This window comes from Corylus avellana, chromosome 9 (genome assembly GCF_965113065.1).
Source record: "Corylus avellana chromosome 9, dhCorAvel1.hap1.2, whole genome shotgun sequence".
Classification (NCBI taxonomy): Eukaryota; Viridiplantae; Streptophyta; class Magnoliopsida; order Fagales; family Betulaceae; genus Corylus; species Corylus avellana.
The window spans coordinates 14,452,533-14,473,333 of NC_142498.1; the positions used below are offsets into that span (position 1 = coordinate 14,452,533).

At 38.3% G+C, this 20,801-nt stretch overlaps 3 protein-coding genes across 3 annotated transcripts; 1 reads left to right on the forward strand and 2 right to left on the reverse strand.

Moving 5' to 3' along the window:
- Positions 1-1,245: 1,245 nt before the first annotated feature.
- Positions 1,246-6,992, reverse strand: LOC132190500 (uncharacterized). Its single transcript, XM_059605510.2, has 3 exons — positions 6,515-6,992; positions 2,766-2,928; positions 1,246-1,558 (listed from the first exon to the last, which is right to left on the reverse strand). Exons 1-2 carry the CDS (start codon positions 6,933-6,935, stop codon positions 2,798-2,800), a joined length of 552 nt encoding a protein of 183 aa, XP_059461493.1. The 5' UTR covers positions 6,936-6,992; the 3' UTR covers positions 1,246-1,558; positions 2,766-2,797.
- A 4,384-nt stretch (positions 6,993-11,376) lies between these two features.
- LOC148583836 (uncharacterized) lies at positions 11,377-12,156 on the forward strand. The gene has a single exon (XM_088510783.1). The coding sequence runs from the start codon at positions 11,377-11,379 to the stop codon at positions 12,154-12,156; it is 780 nt and encodes a 259-aa protein (XP_088366909.1).
- Positions 12,157-17,655: 5,499 nt separating this feature from the next.
- On the reverse strand, positions 17,656-18,093 carry LOC148583837 (uncharacterized). Its single transcript, XM_088510784.1, has one exon. It carries the CDS (start codon positions 18,091-18,093, stop codon positions 17,656-17,658), a length of 438 nt encoding a protein of 145 aa, XP_088366910.1.
- Positions 18,094-20,801: the final 2,708 nt, after the last annotated feature.

Genomic DNA, 20,801 nt, shown 5'->3' on the forward strand with positions numbered 1-20,801 from the left:
TCAATCTCATGTGATATAATCATATAAATGATAATATAATATATTAATACTCAAATTGTGATTTAATTATTTTTTTTTTTAAAAATTGTGATTTAATGATCAAGTGATTATGTTATATGTATAAATATTTTTATAATTATAATTATAAAAATATATTATATAAAAAGGTGGTTAGCGGTTAGCGGTTACGGTTAGTAAACCCAATAACCGCTAACCGCTAGGTGGTTATAGCGGTTAGGCGGTTAGCGGTTAATACGGTTAAGCGGTTAGAGCGGTTAACGGTTAGGTTAACTCCTTTGCACCCCTAATAAGAGCATCTCCAATAGATTAGGTTAACTCCTCACATTATCTATATTTAGCTAATATGGGGAGTTTTTCTTCTCCAACGGATGAGGTAGAGATTTGGTCAAATGCAATTTGTGCTGCAGTAAATAGAAACTTCTTGGTATTTACTGTAACGCAGTAAATATATAAAATAATAATTGCCAATTGCACCTCCCTCTCTCTCTCTCTCTCTCTCTCTCTGCCATTTCTTCTCAGTTGGTGGCCCTCGTTAAAAGAAAGTGAGAAAAAGAAAAGATGCTCTAAGAATCATAACAAAAACCTATTAATACTTTAATAACAACGAATAAAAAAGAAAATAAAGAAATTCCATTCAAATTCTTTAGATTTTCCAGCCATTATGGTCTGAACTATAAATTTCTTTAGTTATTAAGGTACAAATGGTCTTTGTAGTTGTGATTGTATTGGTAGTAGCAATTCATCAACTCCATTCAAAGTGTCAGATTTTTAGTAGCGTTCAAGACAAGCAACATCCAATGCTCCTCTTTAAGTAGGTAGTTTAACCTTTTAGTTTCTCTTATCTATAAATTTCTTTTGCTATTAAGGTACAAATGGTCTTTGTAGTTGTGATTGTATTGGTAGTGGCAATTCATCAACTCCTTCATTCAAAGTGTCAGATTTTTAGTAGTGTTCAAGACAAGTAACATCCAATGCTCCTCTTTAAGTTAGGTAGTTTAACCTTTTAGTTTCTCTTATCTTCCAATGCAATGAAATGGAATGTTCTACATTTCTACTAAAAAAAATTGGATGCTATATCAAAACTTGTAATTAGCAAGACGAAGAGAACGTTTCATAAAATGCCTTTGCCCTTGGGTCAACAAATAAATCATGTACTTGGTATTGAATGTAGAGTTAACAAACGGATTTGACTTAGGTGCCGTAAAAAAACGACAGCACGTGCTGTAGTTTTTTTTCGACGGTCCAGCTGAATGTTACACATGCAAGGAGAGTCTCCATTAAAAGTACAAATCGTGAAGAAGACTTGTGATGAGAACAAGCATATTCAAGATACATTGATTCCTTATCAACCAACCGCAAACAGGAGCAAGTCAAGACTTAACGTAGACAGGGGATGGGTTTGGGAATTAGAGAAGCGTAAGAGCAAATCCCTAACCCCCAAAACAACCATAATTACATCTGTACAGCATTTCATTTACTCGTTAACCTTCCACCAGCCCAGCTTCTCCTTCCTCTCAATCTAAAGTGGTTAGCGAGCCTGCAAGTTCCGACCATAAATTAGTTAGTAAGAGAGCATTTGCAAAAGCAATTGCAGATCGTGGCGGACAAATAGCAACAGCACTTCACTCCTTGGAAGAAATTTGACCTCAAAAAGGCATGTATGCACACAGGTACTCACCTGTGTGTATATGCCCCTTTTGAAAACAAAGATTTTGCTCAAATGAAATAAACTAGCCCAATAGCATTTCCACCTCCCCCCACCACCCAAACACAAGGGCAGTTTGGGATGAGGTAATGCCAATCGTCATGCAGTGTTTCAGTATCACGTAGCATTACTTGGTTGATCTGATAGCATTTGTAATGATTTAAGAAAAGTGTTAGCAACATCTAGACTATCACTCTTTTTTTTTTGATAAGTAATAACATCTAGACTATCACTCTTAAAGGACTAGTTGAGTTACAACTAAAGCCTTTGGTAGGTTCCACATAGCCTTGGGTACTAGACTAAATTGGCAAGGGAAAAATAAGAGCCTTTTCTTTCCCTAAATGAGTGTATAATTATCATGCTTTGCTGATGAGTGAAACAGTGTCATTAATAGATTAACGTTTCTTTTTTGGGGTTGGGATATTACCTACTTCGAATCATACCGTAGAAGAAAAACATAAATTATCAATGAAAATAATTATTATGCATCCACTGTAGCAAGAAACTGAGCTATTGCCATAATCAACAGCCTTAGACTTGACGAAATAAGTTGAATTTTCTTCTAGAATTTGGGAGTACGATTTCAATATGTGCAATTTTAAAAATTGCGTTTTTAAAAATTGCGTTTTTGAAATCGCTACTTTTTAAAATAGCATAGGCGTTTAGTAAAACATGTTAAGAAATACTTTTTTTTATCAATTGAGTGTTTGGATAACATTAGCATATAATTGCAGTTTCATAGCCAAATAGGTAAATATTGCGCCAAATATTATTTTAAGCGAAATCGTGATTTTGATTTAAATTCGCACATTTTCAAATAAGCACCCCCTAGTCAGCTTATAAAAATCGCGAATTTTTCCATGATTTTAAAATTTGTGTTTTTAAAATTGCAATCCCAAACACTCAAAAATAGCGATTTGGTTTAAAAATGCAGATTATTTTTTAAAAAACACACTCTCAAACGGACCCAAAATACCATACATAAAGGTCACATACACAATGAAAAACATTACTGGTGTCTGCCAGAGAACATACTTACCACACGGACCATTCCGCCAAGGGATCTGCTCCTCATCCTTCCTCATCCTCAGATTGCGATGTGTCCTCTGAAATTTTCAGAACCTTCACCTCTACCTCCACCTCCACCTCAGCTGACCCATTCACCCGCAAATCTGCCTTTGATGGATTATCAGATTCATTGCCTGAATTAAAAGAAAAGGATGTACAAGTGTATTAAGTGTCAAGTTCAAATAACGTAACACAGAAGCTCACTAATTAACATTGGAAAGGGTCTCAACAATGCCTAAACACACTTCCCACCCACCACCCAGAAAATGGCCACCTTTCAAGTCTTAAATCTGTAACATTCAACAGTTACCAATGCAGACCCCAAAATGTTAATTCATAAAGGAATGAACCAAGATATTGGATTTAACACAAGGATAGATTAAATGAAAATAAGACATATAGCTCTAATTTGTTTCCTAGGAACTAAGATCAAACAGAAAATTGTGTCTTCTCTTCTGGTTCTGAATCTAGTTCTTTTTATCATTGTTGTTGTTGTTTTTCTTTACATGTAAAAAATTCCAAACTTACTATTGCCTTGATAGTTAATAAGTAGTCCTTATTCTTTTGTGCAAAATATCGTTTGGAAATGCAAGTTGTAAGAATTTGTTCGCTGTTGACTTGTAGGTGCTTTCATCCATATTGTAATTGTACTTGAGATTTACAAATGTCCATCCCAGAAACTCCAAAACGTATATGTCAATTCCAACACTATACATGAAAGAGCTGCTGCCAAGACTTGAACTGCAAAGCTTTTAGACCATAAAGATACCTATATTACAATTATCACTAGATAATAATCTTTAAAATGCTAAAAATCAGCAAACTTTTCCTCCGACTTGACTCTTTGGGCACAATTTGGGTAGAACTCAGACAAGCCAACAGACTGAACCATATTTATTGGAGACAGCTAAATGAATGAAAGAAGCACCTGAGCGAACAACAGATTACCAGCTACGGGATGGATTAATTTTCTTCAAATGGCGAGCTGTCAATCCACCAAAATCATCACTGAAAGACTCTCTCTTAAATTAATCCCATAATTCAAAGATTGGCGGCCATTTGGGGGTCCCACACACTTACAAATGAATTGCACAAGGATTCTACTAAAGTTGGTGAAGAAGGATGTGCATGCTCATGTGGCAGTGTGTGAGATGTACGAGTGCAGCAAATATGAAGCCAGGAGACCTGTAGGGTTGCTTCAGCCATTGCCAGTACCCACACAGGCATGGGAAGATATTTTTTTTGATAATTAAAGATAAGAAGAATAAAGAAAATGGGAAGATATTTCATTGGATTTTACTTATAAAAAAAAAGGATATTTCATTGGATTTTATAGAGGGTTTGCCAATGTCTGCAGGTACATATGTTTTAATGGTGATGGTGGACCGCCTAACAAAATAAGCCCACTTTACCGCCTTATCACATCCATACACTGCACAAAAGGTTGAAAATTTTTGTGTGGAAATCATTGCTCCATGCAATACCACGGTCAATCATGAGTGCCCATAACTGTATCTTTATTAGCCAGTTTTGGCAAAATTATTTCAAGCTACAGGAGAACCAACTCAAGAAGAGCACCACATATCACCCACAAACGGGGGCAAACGGAAGTTGTCAACTGGTGCCCTGAACAATACTTGCGATGCTTCACCAACCAACCACCTAGAATATGAAGTCACTTTTTGGCTTGGACAAAGTTTTGGTACAATACCATCTTTCATCAGTCGGTTGGGATGACGCAATTCCAAGCTTTGTATGATCAAATTCCTCCAATCATTACTGATTATCTAGTGGGCATATCGCCAATGGAAAAGGTGGACCAAGGATTGGTAATGCGAGACAAAATACTGAAGCAGCTGAAACATAACTTGGAGCAAGGCCAGAATCGGATGAAATAATGAGCTGATGCACATCGAAGGGAAGAGACGTACAACATTGGTTCTATGGTTTATGTGAAATTACAGCCATACCACCAGAGTTCAGTTTTTCAGTAGGCTCACCAAAAGTTGGCCAGTAAAGTATTTCGGGCCTTATCAAGTGATTGAATGTGTGGAAGCTGGCATTACCTGAATACTTCAGAGTTCATCCCATATTTCATGTTTCCAAATCTTCAGCGCTAGGAGATTCCGCGCAACCAATTATGAGCTTCCCCCATTTCTGACAATGGGAATCCCAACATTGAGCCTCAGTTCATCAAAGATTACATATGGGTGAAACAGGGATCCAGATATGTGACAGAGGCACTCATCCAATGGAAATTTCTTCCACCAAAGGATGCAACATGGGAGGACACTGATCAGCTTACCCAACAATTTCCAATGTTACACCTTTAGGACAAGGTTCCAGCTGAAGGGGCAATGAGAATGATAGGCCATGGAGAATATGGAAACAAAATACCATATATTTGATGCTTGAAGGGAGTGGAGACATGCATGCAGCCACATGAGGATGACCACCGAATGGGCTCTGTTATGCCCTGTTTGTGGAAGCTAAAATAGAGGAGATGAGGAACTTGCAGCTAATGGATGGCACGCCAACTTAAATGGTCACATGGGAGGACTTGCAACATGTGCATGGCTACAGTTTGGTGGGGGGGGAGGGGGCGGGGGGCAAGTTCTTTTATATTCACGTCTTCTTGTTAGTGGGGAGTTACAAGTTTACGTGTCATGGTGTAGTTTATGTATCATTGTGAACGGTGTTAGTAGGTGAGTTGGTAACTGCTAGTTAAGAAGCGATTAGAAGCATGGGTGCGGAACAACCTTATCTCTATTGTACTGTGGTTTGACTCCCACCCGAAGTGGAGTTCATTGTTAGGAATTTAGTGTTCTTAGAATTACCTTGGGCCTATCAGGTCTACCAGAGTTTCTCATACTAAAAACCAATTTAGTTTCAGCCGTAAGAACAGTGTATCTTACCAGCAAATTTGCCAAGATACATGGGCTTTGTTTCCAATTAAAAAAAATAACACACACACACACACTTTAAAGGGTTTCAGATCAAATCTCCAAAATATGAATAACAAACAAAAAATTCTGTGTAAAACCATAAAATCTGGAAGTTGGCTAATCGTCAATAGCATAACCCTAGGACTCCAAAACAACATGAAAAAAAAAAAAAAAAAAAATTGCTATATTCTATTAAAAAAATATTCTCTAACTATAATAAACACCCAAAATTTGTGACCCATTGTTAGATTGTAGCATATTAGTATAAAAGGGCGTATAGAATGATAGAAAATGTCAAAAGGTTCTCTTTCTTGGAAGTTAGGCTGTCCTCGAAACAACCCATCACCCTTTTTTTTTTATCCTAATTCTCATTCCATAATCACTGCAAATTCATTTTGGGGCGCCTTACGCTTTTAATAAGACTGGTTATTACTTATAAAAAAAAATAAATCACTGCAAATTCATCATCCATCCAATTTCATAAAAATTATATATAAAATGGTTATGTATTTGTAACGATGGATGGTGAATTTGCAGTGATTATGGAATGAGAATTAGGAAAAAAGGGTGAATTGATTCTAAATGTTCTGGACATTTTCAACGTCCTTTTATACTAATATGCTACAATCAGTCTAACAGCTAAGTCAAGCAAACCTAGTTATCGACATGAATAAAACCTAAGCATAGAAGCATCGAAAAACCTGATTTTCCTATTGTTTTACAGAAGTTTCTGCGAAGCCAAACAGATTTCGCAGAAGCAGATGGGCAGAATTACCGTGGAGGAAGAAAGAAGAGCAGGGCCAGCCACGGGAGGTTGTAAGCGAGAGGGACTCCTCGTGGCCGAGCGGGTCGGTCAGCCGGCCCACCAGGTCCAGCACCTTGGATGTTCCGGGCCTCGGCGGCACCCAGAAGGACGAACCCGGCACGAAGGGCAGCCAGTCCGGGGTGGACTTCTGGACCATGATGCGGTGGATCAGGTCGTCCAGCTTCTTCAGCAAAAAGGACTCGGATTCCCCGTCCCCCTCGCCCGATGAAGACGACGACGACGAAGAAGAAGAAGATGAGGAGGAGGCATCAAGGTCGATCTCCATCAGCCGGCCGGAGCTGCTGGAGAAGGAGCGGTGGGTGTGAGTCAGGTATCGTGGCCGGAAGAGGGGGGAGCGGCGGAGAAGGCTTTGGATCAGGATTCGGGCCATCGGAGAAGGACCAGAGAATTGGGAATAATTTTTTTGTACGTCTATCTGTCTATATAACGCATTCAGGAAAGTGTACGGTTATGAGGTGGGGATTGGGAATTGACAGTAGATATATGCTAAATCTAATAAAATCTTTCATTTTGCCCATAAAAAATTATGTGACAAGATATTACATCTTCTTCTTCTTTTTTTTTTTTTTTTTTTTTTTTAATTTTATCTTTTTTCCTTCACAAAAAATATAATGTGGCATTTTACCATATGAATTTTTATGGACAAAATATAAATTTTTTATTAAATTCTATCATTTCTCTTTACCATATACACTTTGCCATATATATATAATTAAAACTAGGTACCATTCTTTTATCCTATTTAAAATTCTTATAAAACTAATGTAGCTTTTAAAATCGCCATTAAATTTTAGATGAATCATACTTGAATTTTGATCAAATAGTAATTTTGAAAGCTATATCAGCATTAAGAAAATTTTAAAAGGATAAAAAGATGATACCTAATATTATTCTTCGTGCAAAATCTTAATGGATTATATTAAATTATTAATGTGTCACTAATATATGTCATTTATAATTAAAAAAAAAGGGTATAACCTTATTCAACCATGAAGTTTCATAACTTTATTTTTTGACTATTAGAGTTTACTTTTGATCATAAGAGGTCTTTGTGGTTTGCCTTAAGACCAAAATGGTCTTTCCATCTATTTGCTGTTAGTAGACTTAACGAAAATTCATGTCACTGATTTGGAGACCAATTACATTTCGATAAATATCCTAATTGTCTAATCATCTTACTACTTATTTTTATTTTTATTTTTATTTTTATTTTTTCCAATTAAGAGATTAAAATACTCGGAAAATATTGGACTTTTACAATTAAACCCTTAGGTTCTGTCGTGAAATCAGAACCAAACCCATTCTTCCCCAACCCCATGCGCGGGTGAATCCTGCCTTCTACCCCAACCCACCGTTCTTCCCCAATCCGATCAACCCACTCTCCGGCCAACCCACCGATCTTCCCCAAGCCGAAGAACCCACTCTCCGACGCTCGGTAGCCACTCCAATAGCCATCACCACATTGCAGAAAAAAAAAAAAAAAAAAAAAAAAAAAAAAAAAAAAGACCCTACTGTTCGAACCATAGAAAGACCATTCAAACAGTTAGCTGGAGATTTCTACCATATACCTATACAAAATCAGACTCACAACCAACTCTATCTCGAATATTTGTAGCAAGATCTTCCTCATAATCTTTTCCCACATCCTTTCTATTTCCTCTGCTTTAGGATGGTTTTGTCTCCAAAGATGAAGCAATGGATTTTCCCATCTATCTCAATCACGTTGTTGCCTGGCAATTTCTCAACTCCTTTCTCCATCATTCATTTCATAATTACGAAATTTTCCCACTTCTGGTGCATATATGTTTTGAGAGTAGCACATAATATCCGTCATTATTGATATATGAAATTAAATTTTTCCCTTGTTTATCCGATGCATTAATACAGAAACAAATTTTAAAGAGAAATGCATTTATATTGTAAAACAATGACTAAAGTACAATGATGCCAATTCAAAAATCAGTGTCAAGATTGTTCGAATGGTTCATCTCTCAAAAAGATGGAAGCAACAAAGAGGTCGTTATACTCCAAAAAGTATGCTGCCCCATTCCAGAGTATTTCTGTGGTTTGCTCATTATTTGTCTGTCTAGAAAGACAACTTGAAAGCACCCACCTTAGAATCCGTTACTGAATCCCAGAATGGGCTTTGGGGTATCAGTCTTAGGGTCTGAACGGAGAATGGGTTTGGAGAAGAAGGCTCATGGCGGTGGGTTGGGGAAGAAGGCAGGATTCACTGGCGCATGGGGTTGGGGAAGAATGGGTTTGGTTCTTTTTTCACGATAGAACCCACGGGTTTAATTGTAAAAGTCCAATATTTTTCCAGTATTTTAATCTCTTAATTGTAAAAAAAAAAAAAAAAAATTACTACGTGGCAAGATTATTTGGCAATTAGGACACGTGTTGAAATGTAATTAGTCTCAAAGTCAGTGACGTGAATTTCCATTAAGTCTACTAATAGCAGATGGATGAAAAGACTATCTCGGTCTTTAGGCAAACCACATTGACCTCCTGTGATCAAAAGTAAACTCTATGGATCAAAAAATAATGTTGTGAAACCCTATGGGTGAATAAGGTATTTAACCCTAAAAAAAATATATAAACATATAAATATATAAAAATTAAGATTAAATACCTTTTTAGTACCTGTCTTTTAATGCCTTTATTTTTTCCGTTTAGGTTTCATTTTGTATCATAGATGATACCTCCATCCACATTACTTAACTGCAAAAGGGGGTGGAAATCGTGGCAATCTATTAAGGCCTTGTTTGGTTCATTGAATGTCTAGTCTATTGAAAAATGAATAGCTACACAGCTATTCATATTCCTTAGTTTGGTAACAACACATTCAAAAATTGAAATTGAATCAAAATTACAAAAAAACCTTTCAAATTCATTAAAAAAAAAAAAAAAACCTAAAATAAAATGGGTGGCCGACCACCCATAGAAGAGGTTGGGGGCCGCGTGGCCACCCCTGATTCAAATATAGGGTGGCTAAAATGCGACGGGAGTGATCGCACTACCCACAAAAGGCTCGAGGGTGGTCCCCCAAGGCGTCTAGGGGTGGTGCGACCACCCTCAACCTCTTATGTGGGTGGCCGACCATCCCAAAGGGTGGTCAAGCCACCCACTTTATTTTTCATTTTTTTATTTTGTTTTAAGTTTTTTTTTTTTTAAAAAAAAAAAAATTATATGGGTATTTTTGAAAAATGCATTCTATTTCTTAAAAATTAGCTAAGCCACTCATTTTTTAGTGGCTTAGCTAATCCTTTGTGTATGAAATTAGTAATCCCATGAGAATAAACTATTCACAGAAAGTGTGTTACCAAATAAATGAATAGTTATATTTAGAATTAGCTAGTCCATTCCAAGAGTCTATTCCACAAACCAAACGGGGCCTTAGTTTTATTAACAGAAGATGGACGAAGGTACCATTTCAGTATTTAGCCATAACCTAGGTATCGTCTATGATACAAAATGAAACCTAGGTGGGGGAAAATAAAGGTGTTAAAATCTAGGTACCAAAATAATATTTAATCCTAAAAATTGAAAGGTTTCATTTTGTTAAATGTCAAATTTGGGCTTGGACCCAAAAAAATAAAAATATACAAACTATCTAGAGCTTTCTCTCCAAACTTTGCAAAGTTGGGCTAGGGCCAAAAAAAAAAAGGAAGAAGAAAGGATTTCATTTTGGTAAAGGCCTAGTTAGCAGGTCAAAGTTTGAAGGTCAAGCAAAATGGATCAGTCAGTTTTCCAGAATTTTTTGCTAGGAACAAGGGAATTGTTAGGGAGGGTAAAATGATGTAATCATAATTATTTGGTTGATTCTGACTCTTAGTAAAGTCAGAGTGCTAGTTTAGAGTTAATAGAGTTAATCCTAGCCCTATTCGTTCACTTAAATAATTTAGATGGGCTATGTCAATGGCTCCTTACTTTCCAAACAGAGTAGCGATAATCATGGAAGACAAAAGAGGAAAGAAGGAGAAGATTTTGTTATGGGGGAAAGACGAGAGGAAATTTGGGGGGGGGGGGGGGGGGGAGGGATGGGAGAATAAAAAATAAAGATTTTGAGGAAGTGGTGCAATCAAGCATTAATGACAAGATTTTTGCTAGCAAAAGAAAAAGTATCTACGTAGGTCAATGAGACACAATTAAGGAGAAGATGGTGTGGTAGGCTATGGGAAAAAAGCTGACGTGGAGGGTTTACAAGATCAGGGAAGGGGATCAAATTCAAATGATTTTTCTAAGCCTGTTTTTCAAGCTAAGGTGGGTGGCCAACACGTGGAGGGTGGAATTGAAAGATCAAGCAATAAGAAGAAAAGAGTGTCGACGAGTAGAAGTTTTACTCATGGGCCGGATAGTAAAAAGTCCAAAGTGGGAAAGTCTGGAGAAAAAAGGGATGAAGGGGAGGTCATGGGGAAACAGAAAGCACAATTTTATCCAACAGAAGAGGACAAAGAAGGTGGAAAGAGGAACAGATTGGGAGGGGAGGAGCAGGGATATTGGAGTGATGATTCGGCGGAGGCTGTTCAATAGCCCCGCCTACAATAATGAGTTTTCTAAGTTGAAACTGTCGAAAGCTTGGGAACCCTTGAGCAGTTCGAGATCTCCATCAGATGGTGAGAGAAAAGAGATCCAATTTGGTGTTCCTTATGGAAACCAAAATTCATAATAAAATTTTAGATTATCTGAGAATAAAGTTGAGGTATGACAATATCTTTGAGGTGGAAAGTGTGGGACGTAGTGGAGGTTTAATTTTATTGTAGAGGGAGGATATCTAGTTATGATCCAAAACTATAGCCGGCGACACATTAATGCTCTTGTTACAGTTGGTAGAGAAGGTGTGGAGTGGAAATTCTCGGGCTTTTACGGGCATCCGGAGATGGCAAAGAGGAAAGAATCATGGGCTTCTACTCCGGTATTTATCGACCATGACACCTTTACCATGGTTGTGTATGGGGGACTTTAATGAAGTAGTAAATTTATCTAAAAAGAGGGGAGCCGGAACTCGGGCAAATGGACAAATGGATGCTTTTAGAAAAACAATAGAAGACTGCCAGTTGAGTGATTTGGGTTTCAAAAGGCCAAAATTTACTTGGAATAATGTGCAAGATGGAGGAGCTTTTATCAAAGAAAGATTGGATAGAGCTTTTGCAAACACGGAATGGAGATCATTGTATGAGAACATGGAGGTTAAGGTCTTGGAAAGACGAAGCTGTGACCATAATCCTCTTCTTGTCACTCTACATGAGAAGATGGATTTTGGAAAAAGGGGGTCAAGGCCATTTCGGTTGGAGGCTAGCTGGTCGGTAGGGGAGGATTTTAAGGATGTAGCGAATAATGCATGGACAACATGGTCGAAAAGGGGAAACAAATGGGATATGATCCAGGCGAAGTTGACGCATTGCAAAAGAACTATCCAAAAGTGTGTGCGGAAAAATGTACACGTTCACACTAGCCTCATTAACACTAAAACAAAAGAGTTGGAGTCTATACAAATAGAGCTCGGAGATGATAGAAGGGAAAAAGAGAAAGTTCTTAAAGAAGAAATCAATGGATTGTTGGAACAAGAAGAAGCAAAATGGAAACAATGAGCAAAAGAAGAGTGGTTAAGGCATGGGGATAGGAATACTAAATATTTCCACGCCTGTGCCACGCAAAGTAGGAGACGCAATACGATTGACCAAATCCGGGATGAAGGAGGGAGGATATGCATTACAACCAGTGATATAGAAGAGGCCTTTGTGCGGTACTACATGGGGTTGTTTACTTTGGCAAAACCTAGTAATGTGGAGTTGTGTACATTGGCTATTGGCATAAAGGTTTCTGGCGAGATGAATGACAATTTGTTGGCTAATTGTATGAAGGAGGAGGTGAAACAAGCGCTGGATCAAATGGCTCCTTCCAAACCACCAGGTCCGGATGGGTTCACTGTAGGCTTCTATCAACAACATTGGGACACGGTGGGTCCTGAGGTATGTGAAGCTGCTTTACATTTTTTTTTAATTCCTCTTGTATGGATGGGTTAGTAAATTCCACTAATATTGCTCTGATTCCCAAGTGTAAAAATCCGAGCAAGGTCTCTGAATCTAGACCCATTAGTTTGTGTAACGTGTTATACAAGATTATCTCGAAAGTTTTGGCTAATAAGCTCAAAATGATTTTACCTCTGATCATCTCTCCTAATCAGAGTGCTTTCCTTCCTGGGAGGTTAATAACCGACAACATCCTAGTAACGTATGAAACTATGCACACCATGCACACAAGAATGTGGAGTAAGTTGGGGTTTATGGGGATTAAACTAGATATGAGCAAGGTGTACAACCGGGTGGAGTGGTTCTTTTTGGAAGCAATAATGGTTAAAATGGGCTTTGCAGCAGGGTGGATTAAATTGATCATGTCATGCATTCGCATTATCACGTACTCTATTGTTGTGAATGGCCAACCGATTGGTAATATCATCCTAACACGAGGACTGGGACAGGGACATCCCCGATCCCCCTATTTGTTTTTATTGTGTGCCAAGGTACTAAGTTCCATGCTGTCCCAAGCAGAGTGTATGGGAGTGATTACAGGGGTCCCAACATTTAGGAAAGGGCCAAGGCTAAGTCATCTATTCTTTGCAGACGACAACCAACTTTTCTGTAAGGCTAATTCTGTGGAATGGAGACGAATTACAAAAATTCTGGATAGATATGAGACGGCTTCTGGACAAAAATTGAATAAAGATAAGACATCGATTTTTTTCTCCCGTAATACTCCTTTGGCGAAAGGGGAGGAGATTACATGGTTATTTGGGCTACAGGCAACGGATAAATATGAAAAATATTTGGGGCTTCCAACCTTGGTAGGGAGATCGAGATATAAAGCATTCAAAGGCATGATTGGAGGGGGGGAGGGAATAAAAAATAAATATTTTGAGGAAGTGGTGCAATCAAGTGTTAATGACAAGATTTCTGCTAGCAAAGGAAAAAGTATCTACGTAGGTCAATGAGACACAATTAAGGAGAAGATGGTGTGGCAGACTATGGGGAAAAAAACTGACGTGGAGGGTTTGCAAGATCAGGGAAGGGGATCAGATTCAAATGATTTTTCTACACCTGTTTTTCAAGCTAAGGTGGGTGGCCAACACGTGGAGGGTTGAATTAAAAGATCAAGCAGTAAGAAGAAAAGAGTGTCGGCGAGTAGAAGTTTTACTTACGGGCCGGACAGTAAAAAGTCCAAAGCGCGAAAGTTTGGAGAAAAAAAAGGGGATGAATGGGAGGTCATGGGGAAATGGAAAGCACAATTTTATCCAACAGAAGAGGACAGAGAAGGTGGAAAGAGGAACAAATTGGGAGGGGAGGAGCAGGAATATTGGAGTGATGATTTGGCGGAGGCTATTCAACAGTCCAGCCTGCAACAATGAGTTTTCTAAGTTGGAACTGTTGAGGGCATGGGAACCCTTTGGCAAGGTGATGTGCGGGGCATTCAAAATAATCATCAAAGTCACCTGATGATTAGGAGCATCACGTGTAATGTGGGGTGTCGCCTTGTTATGAATTTGAGAAAAGGGGAATGGAACGAGTTGACAGGGCACCCGCAGGATGGTGGAAAGACTCATCTGAATTCAAGGACGAATTCTCTCCAACATGGGGAGAATGATGTAGGGTGGAAATTATCCCCTACGAAAAATGATGTAGGATGGAAACTACCCCCTATGAGGGATCAATTCGAAGCCCTCTCTACCCGATTTTCCAACATGGGTGGTCACAACGGAGGTCGCCATCAACCAAGACCATGGTATGCGAGGGCGAAAGACAAATCTATCGTTGAGAATGAACTTGTCGATCCTTTTGCGGGTCGCGGAGTGCGGAGGACATTTCTTATGACACAAGTTCATGCTATTTCATGGGAAGCAGGCGTCAAGCTTGACACCCCAAAATTCCAAGGTTGCTTGCAACTCGAAGAGTTCCTTGTGATAGAAAAAATAGGAAAAATCGACAAAAAGAAGGTGCCTAGAGAAGCGATGGAGATTAGGAGTCAATCGGTTATGGAAGCAGAAGATGAATTTATTAAGGAAGATTTTTCGGTAGATTGGGTGTCTCCACCAATCTATGACAGCTACCCCGATGAAGATGATTCATTAGAAAAGGTAAATCTCTTGGATACTATTGACAATTTTGCTAATGAGAGTTTTACACACTTTGTGCTTGATAAGAGCCCCAAGGATAAAGCCTTCGATTTGAGTATTGCGCCAACTAACAAAGTTGATTTCATCGTGGTAGATGCTATTTTGTCAAATTTTTCTAACCAAATTTGTGATGAGATCTGTATGGTGGAGGAGAATGTTCTATTAGAAGGTGACGGGGTCGTTGCTAATTCGTTGAAGATTTTCATGGCATATGGGAAAGACAAGGTACGAGAAGAGCACGACAAGCTTGACGTTTGGCAAGGTGATATGCGGGGCATTCAAAATATTTATTAAAGTCTCCCGATGATTGGGGGCATCACGTGTAATGTGGGGTATCGCCTTGTTATGACTTTGAGAAAAGGGTAATAGAACGAGTTGACAGGGCACTCACAGGATTGTGGAAAGACCCATATGAATTTGAGGACGAATTCTCTCCAACAGGGGGAGAATGATGTAGGGTGGAAATTATCCCCTACGAACAATGATGTAAGGTGGAAACTATGCCCTACAAATGTTAAAGATGAGGATGTGAATTTGAGGGCGAATTTTCTCCAACTTGGGGAGGTTGATGTAGGGCGAAATGGATACTCGACCGGCTTTATTAAAAAGGTCATAACTCGAGTTTTGGACATTGGATTGAAGCTATCTTGGTCGCGTTGGAAAGATAATTCATATATCTACAAAGTCATGTTTCATGAGATTAGGCTGATTCCGATGTTTACTATGTCAAAACGGGCTGCAAAGAGCTCCTTGTAAATCATGTCCGGACACGGACTCCTCATGTCCAGACAAACACATCTATGTTTTACCTTACGTGTCTTTATTTATTTGGTGCCCGTTCGGACAGGGGTATGTCCCGTCCGGATGGTTATCGTAGAGTTGTTAAAACTAACAGTAACTCGTATTTCTTTTTGGTTTAAGGTTTGCGGGCCTATAAATATATGTTTTATAGACCTTAGAACATAGCTTTTGATTATATGTAAATTTTTATCAATAAGAAGTCTCAGAGTTGAGTTTCTTCTTTATTTTCCTTCAAACCTTAGATCGGCTCTAGTGTTTTGAGAATATTTTTTAGATCCTTTGATAGAGTCAAGATCTAGAAATGCCTATTTGTTCCTTAATGTTGTTATTCGCTACAGCCTATTAAGTCACGCTGCATCAGTTTTGTACCTGGAGGATGAGCCTATTTATAGGCAGAGAATTTTAGCTAGACCTAGATTAGGTTTCCTACTTCAATTCAACATAGAGTGCTAAAGGTTTTAATTAGACCCAAATTGTGTTTCCTACTCCAATTCAACTTGGAGTAGGGATCTAATTTGGATTCTCAAGGATAGTAATCAATCCCGAAAAATTAGGGATTAAGCCCAGTAGCACCCTTCCTAGGATTCCGGGATAAAGATCCTATATGTCTTTTGTATTCGAGATGCCTTGGTCTTCCTGCCTCGGGATATACCTTTTCAGGGCTTTGTTGGTAGTGAATGAATCTTCTTAATTAGTCCCAAGATGTGTCCAATCCGAGGACTAGCTTCTGGTATATCATTTGTCACATTCTCTTGGGGTGAATCTATTCCAGGAGTGACCCCTTACAAGTTTTCTTCACGTTCTTCTGAGATGTGCTTATCCTAGAAGTGACCATTTGTAGGTGGGCCCGTATTGATAGATCATGAGCCGATGATGATGCTTGAAGGACTTCTCTAAAGTCTTTGCAGGCCAATACTGATCCTTAAACTCATGATTCTTTTGATGGGACAGTTAAGGAGAATTATTCCCAATAATTATTATCTCGAACTTTTTGTTTGCCAAAAGATTTGGGTTCCTTATATGAATCTAAAGGTCTAAGTTCCCTATACAACTCTAAATGTCTAGGTTCCCTCTACGAACCTACTCAATATATTATTTCCTATGTTTTGTTATTAATAGATTCACATCAGATGGTTGTATATAGCATTGTGAGAACATCATCTTTAAGAACAAATCTAAATCCCTTGTTTGAATCAAGGAGATATGGAATATCCCAATGAGATAGATTTAATAATAATTATTATTTTTAATCTCGGGCCTGAATATTTTGGTAGAGTTACTTTAAATATTTACATACTTAGTGAAATGAGATTTCACAAAGTACAGAGAATAATCAAGTGATTAAATTGGGAACTTAAGGATGAGATGTAGTGAATTAAAGCGGCAGTCTTAATCAACTTTAATTCGACTACGGAATATTCAATGGAGGGATAATACGTAATACATAAGTATTGTCTAGGGATTAATTGATTAAATAAATATTATAAACTAGAATATAGTAACATTTTTTTAGTAAAATCAATTGCAATTAATAGGAACTTGTAATAAGTCATGAGATGACATGTATTATAAAGCTAGTTATATTTTTCTCTTTAGGTCCATCTTTAAGCCGATGTAATTTGACCATTGTGCAAGGGCTATTATAATTTATTTTAGGCTTGTTTTATTTCTAAAACATGGGCTAGGAATTGGATTCCGAGTAGCCGATTCTTTAGAGGAAATATGGGCTAGAGATAAAACCTTAGTCCCAGTGTTTTCCTAGAAGAGATGGGCTAGGATGGGTTATTTTTTATTGAAATAGTATTCATTTTACCACTATCAGTCTATCATCTACTATAGGACCCAAAAAACAATAAATTAGTAATTATACAGAGTCAACTCTACTATGCTCAGGCAAAAAGAAAAAGAAAAAAAGAAAAACTCTAGTAGGCAATTCTTTTTTTCCAACTTTTTTTTTTTTTTTTTTTTGAGGGGAAAATGAATGATTTCATTAATCAGAAAAGACATATTCGGCCAATACAATATCCCTAATACCAGGGGGAGTCATTGTTAGCCATAACTGGTTTACATTAAGAGAGACAGCCATTTTAGCTATGCTATGTGCCGCTTCATTAGCAGTTCACCTCACATGACGGATTTCCCACGAGTGGCAGCCATGGAGCATTTCTTTCGCTTCCTCCAGCACAGGCCCAAACTTGGTCCCGCTTTTTTCCTCCCTTCTTACCGCTTGCACTACCTCAAGAGAGTCCCCCTCAAGGATTGAGTTTGTAAGTCCCAATTGTCCCATAAGAGCTGCTGCTGTCCACAAAGCCATTGCTTCCGCCACCGCAGGATCACTTATATAAGGTCGGGTAGTGCACTGTGTTGCAATCACCCCACCTGTATAGTCACGCACCACAACCCCGATGCCCATTAGTTTTTTCTTTTTATCAATTGCCGCGTCCCAGTTGATCTTCACAATCCTCCTAGGTGGTGCTATCCACTTTTCAATAGCTTGTTCGCAACTCGTCCTCTTGCCAACATTAGCCCTTTGAGACACCTGTAAGTGAAATGCCATCTAATCGCTAGTTGCTTGAGCGACAGTCTTTGGATGGGTAAATTCTCCCTCAAACACCAATCTGTTTCGCCTTAGCCAAATTTGCCAGGCTATGCAAGCTACCAAGTCAAAATTTGGGTCCTCCAATCTGTCAAGCAGCTTCAACAAAATATGACTAAAAGCGTCCTTATCACTTGTGCTTTTCTGTGTTTTTGCCTTACCTTCCATCTAGACATCTCGTGCTGCAGTGCAACTCCACAATGCATGACCCACCGTCTCCACTTCCAAACCACACACCGGGCACAATGGGTTGCTTGTTATTTTCCTCTTGAATAAATTCTCTTTTATGGGTAGAATATTATTGCATGCTTGCCATAAAAACAGGATAACCACCTTCGGCCCTTGTATCCGCCAAATCTTATTCCATAAGGGTGTCAAACTGTTAACCATAGAGCAACCTCCCACCTCTCTAGTTTCTATCCCCTGAGCCAAGTGGTAAGCGCTATGCACTGAGAAGGTACCACTTTTATTTCCTGTCCACACCACTCGGTCTTGCTGCATGCGAGGACAAATTGCCATACCACATATCATTTCGGCCTTCTCCTCCATAAAAATTTCCCGAATGAGACGGATATTCCACCATTGTGTGTCCTGTTCAATTAAATCACAAACCTTAGCTTCATGATCTAACACATGAACTGGGGTTTGGATAGCATGTGTCGTCGGAGATGGCAACCACTTATCGTCCCAAATTTTAATGTTCCTTTTGTTACCCACTGATAAACGTCGAATGTTGCACATTCAAGCCCCTTAATTTGTATATGTTAATTCCTTAGCATTGTTATTTGTTTGATTTTGTTTTGTTTCTGTGTTTTCAGGTGTTTAATAAAGATACAAGAAAATCATTGATTTTGGGCTCAAAATGCAGTTTACTGTAACGGATTCACTGTAGAAGTTACTGTAGCGGATTCAATGTAGCAAATTTACTGTAGCGGTACTGTAGCAATTTTAATGTAGTGGAGCTATTGTAGCAAAGTTACTGTAGCACGCTACTGTAGCTACAGTACCCTCGAGCGCAGCTACAGTGCGCTCGAGCGCACACGGGCTGCAGAGACAAAACGGAATCCGAAATTGAGAAGGAAAGTTTTGTTAGGTCTCCCAATTGGACTGGGAGACTGACCTCCGGTTTTTTCAGGGTTTCTAGGGTTTTTGGGGTTCTCCTAATCCCTATAAATATGTCTCTAAGCATTGAGAAAAAGGACACACCGCTTCCTAAAGCTAGAAATCAGAAATTTGTCTTTGGAGCTTAGAAGATCATGAGCGGCTAGACCCCTTCGTGGGGTGTTGATGTAACCCTATCCAAGCACAATGGTTTAATTGTATTTAATTTCTAGATTTTCAATTTATGCATGTTGATTGTATAACTATGAGAATTGCTACCTTTTGATGATGTTCTTAATTATTAAATGCAATTGTTCTTAAATTTCAAAATCAATATTTGTAAAATTCTTCTCTTGTCTTGGAAAGTATTTTACTTTTATCAATCTCAAATCATTCTTGTTTTCTGTGATTATGAGGATGATGGTTATACAATGGGTTTAATTGACATATGATCAATAGGATTTGATAGGCCATGCCTAGGGAAGACGGATTGTACTACACCCTAGTTTAGTGTAATTTAGGTAGACAGTCCATGCCAACCAAAGATGGGTTACACTTATTCATTGATTGTGTGTATCTTGTTAAAAAATTTGATAATTTATACCTGGGGAAGACGGGTCGTACTGCATCTTAGTGGTTAGGTGGACGATCCGTGCCAACCAAAGATAGATTATGCTTATTCTTTAATAAGGTAATTTCTTGTTTATTTATAACATGCATAGAATGAATTTTTGGGATTAATTATGATTAGCCATTGTTGTGCGGATAGAGGTGAAGTCAATACCCTACACTCTCTCTTATTTTAAATCTCTTTTATTTTCATGCACTTTAAGTTTTAAAGAAAATCAAATCAATTCTCTTTTTAATTAAGTTAATTTTAATCTTTTGAATTTCGATAATAAAACCCCTGCTGTCCTTGAGCTTCGACACCCTCAATATAGCCCTATCCTATAGGATTCGTACTTTTGCGAGTGGTTATTTTTATTATTGATATTTTTGGTCAAAAAAAAAAAAAAATACCACATCACCCACCCTCTACACCATCCCTTATTTGAGCAAATATTTCGCATTCCAAATACTTTGCCAAACATACGAGGGTCTTTTACTCAAAGGAGTATCAAGGAACAAGCCATTGGGATAATACTTTTCTTTTAAGACTTTTGCAACAAGTGAGTCCGGGTTTTGAATTAAGTGCCATCCTTGTTTAGCAAGCAATGCTGTATTGAAGCACTCTAAATCACGGAAACCCAATCCCCCTACCACCTTTGCTTTCCCCATTTTTTCCCAACTCATCCAAGGCACCTTTTTGACATTCTCCTTATGCCCCCACCAAAATTTGGCCATCATAGAATTAATCTCATTGCATAAGCCTTTTGGAAGTCAAAAAACACTCATAATGTAGGTTGGTATGGCTTGTACCATTGCTTTCAACAAGATCTCTTTCCCTACATGAGAGATAAATATTTCTTTCCACCCTTGCATCTTATCCCATATTTGCCCTTTAATCCTTGATGGTAAGGAAACTTTGGATCTACCTATAAGTGCTGGCAGCCCTAAGTATTTTTCAT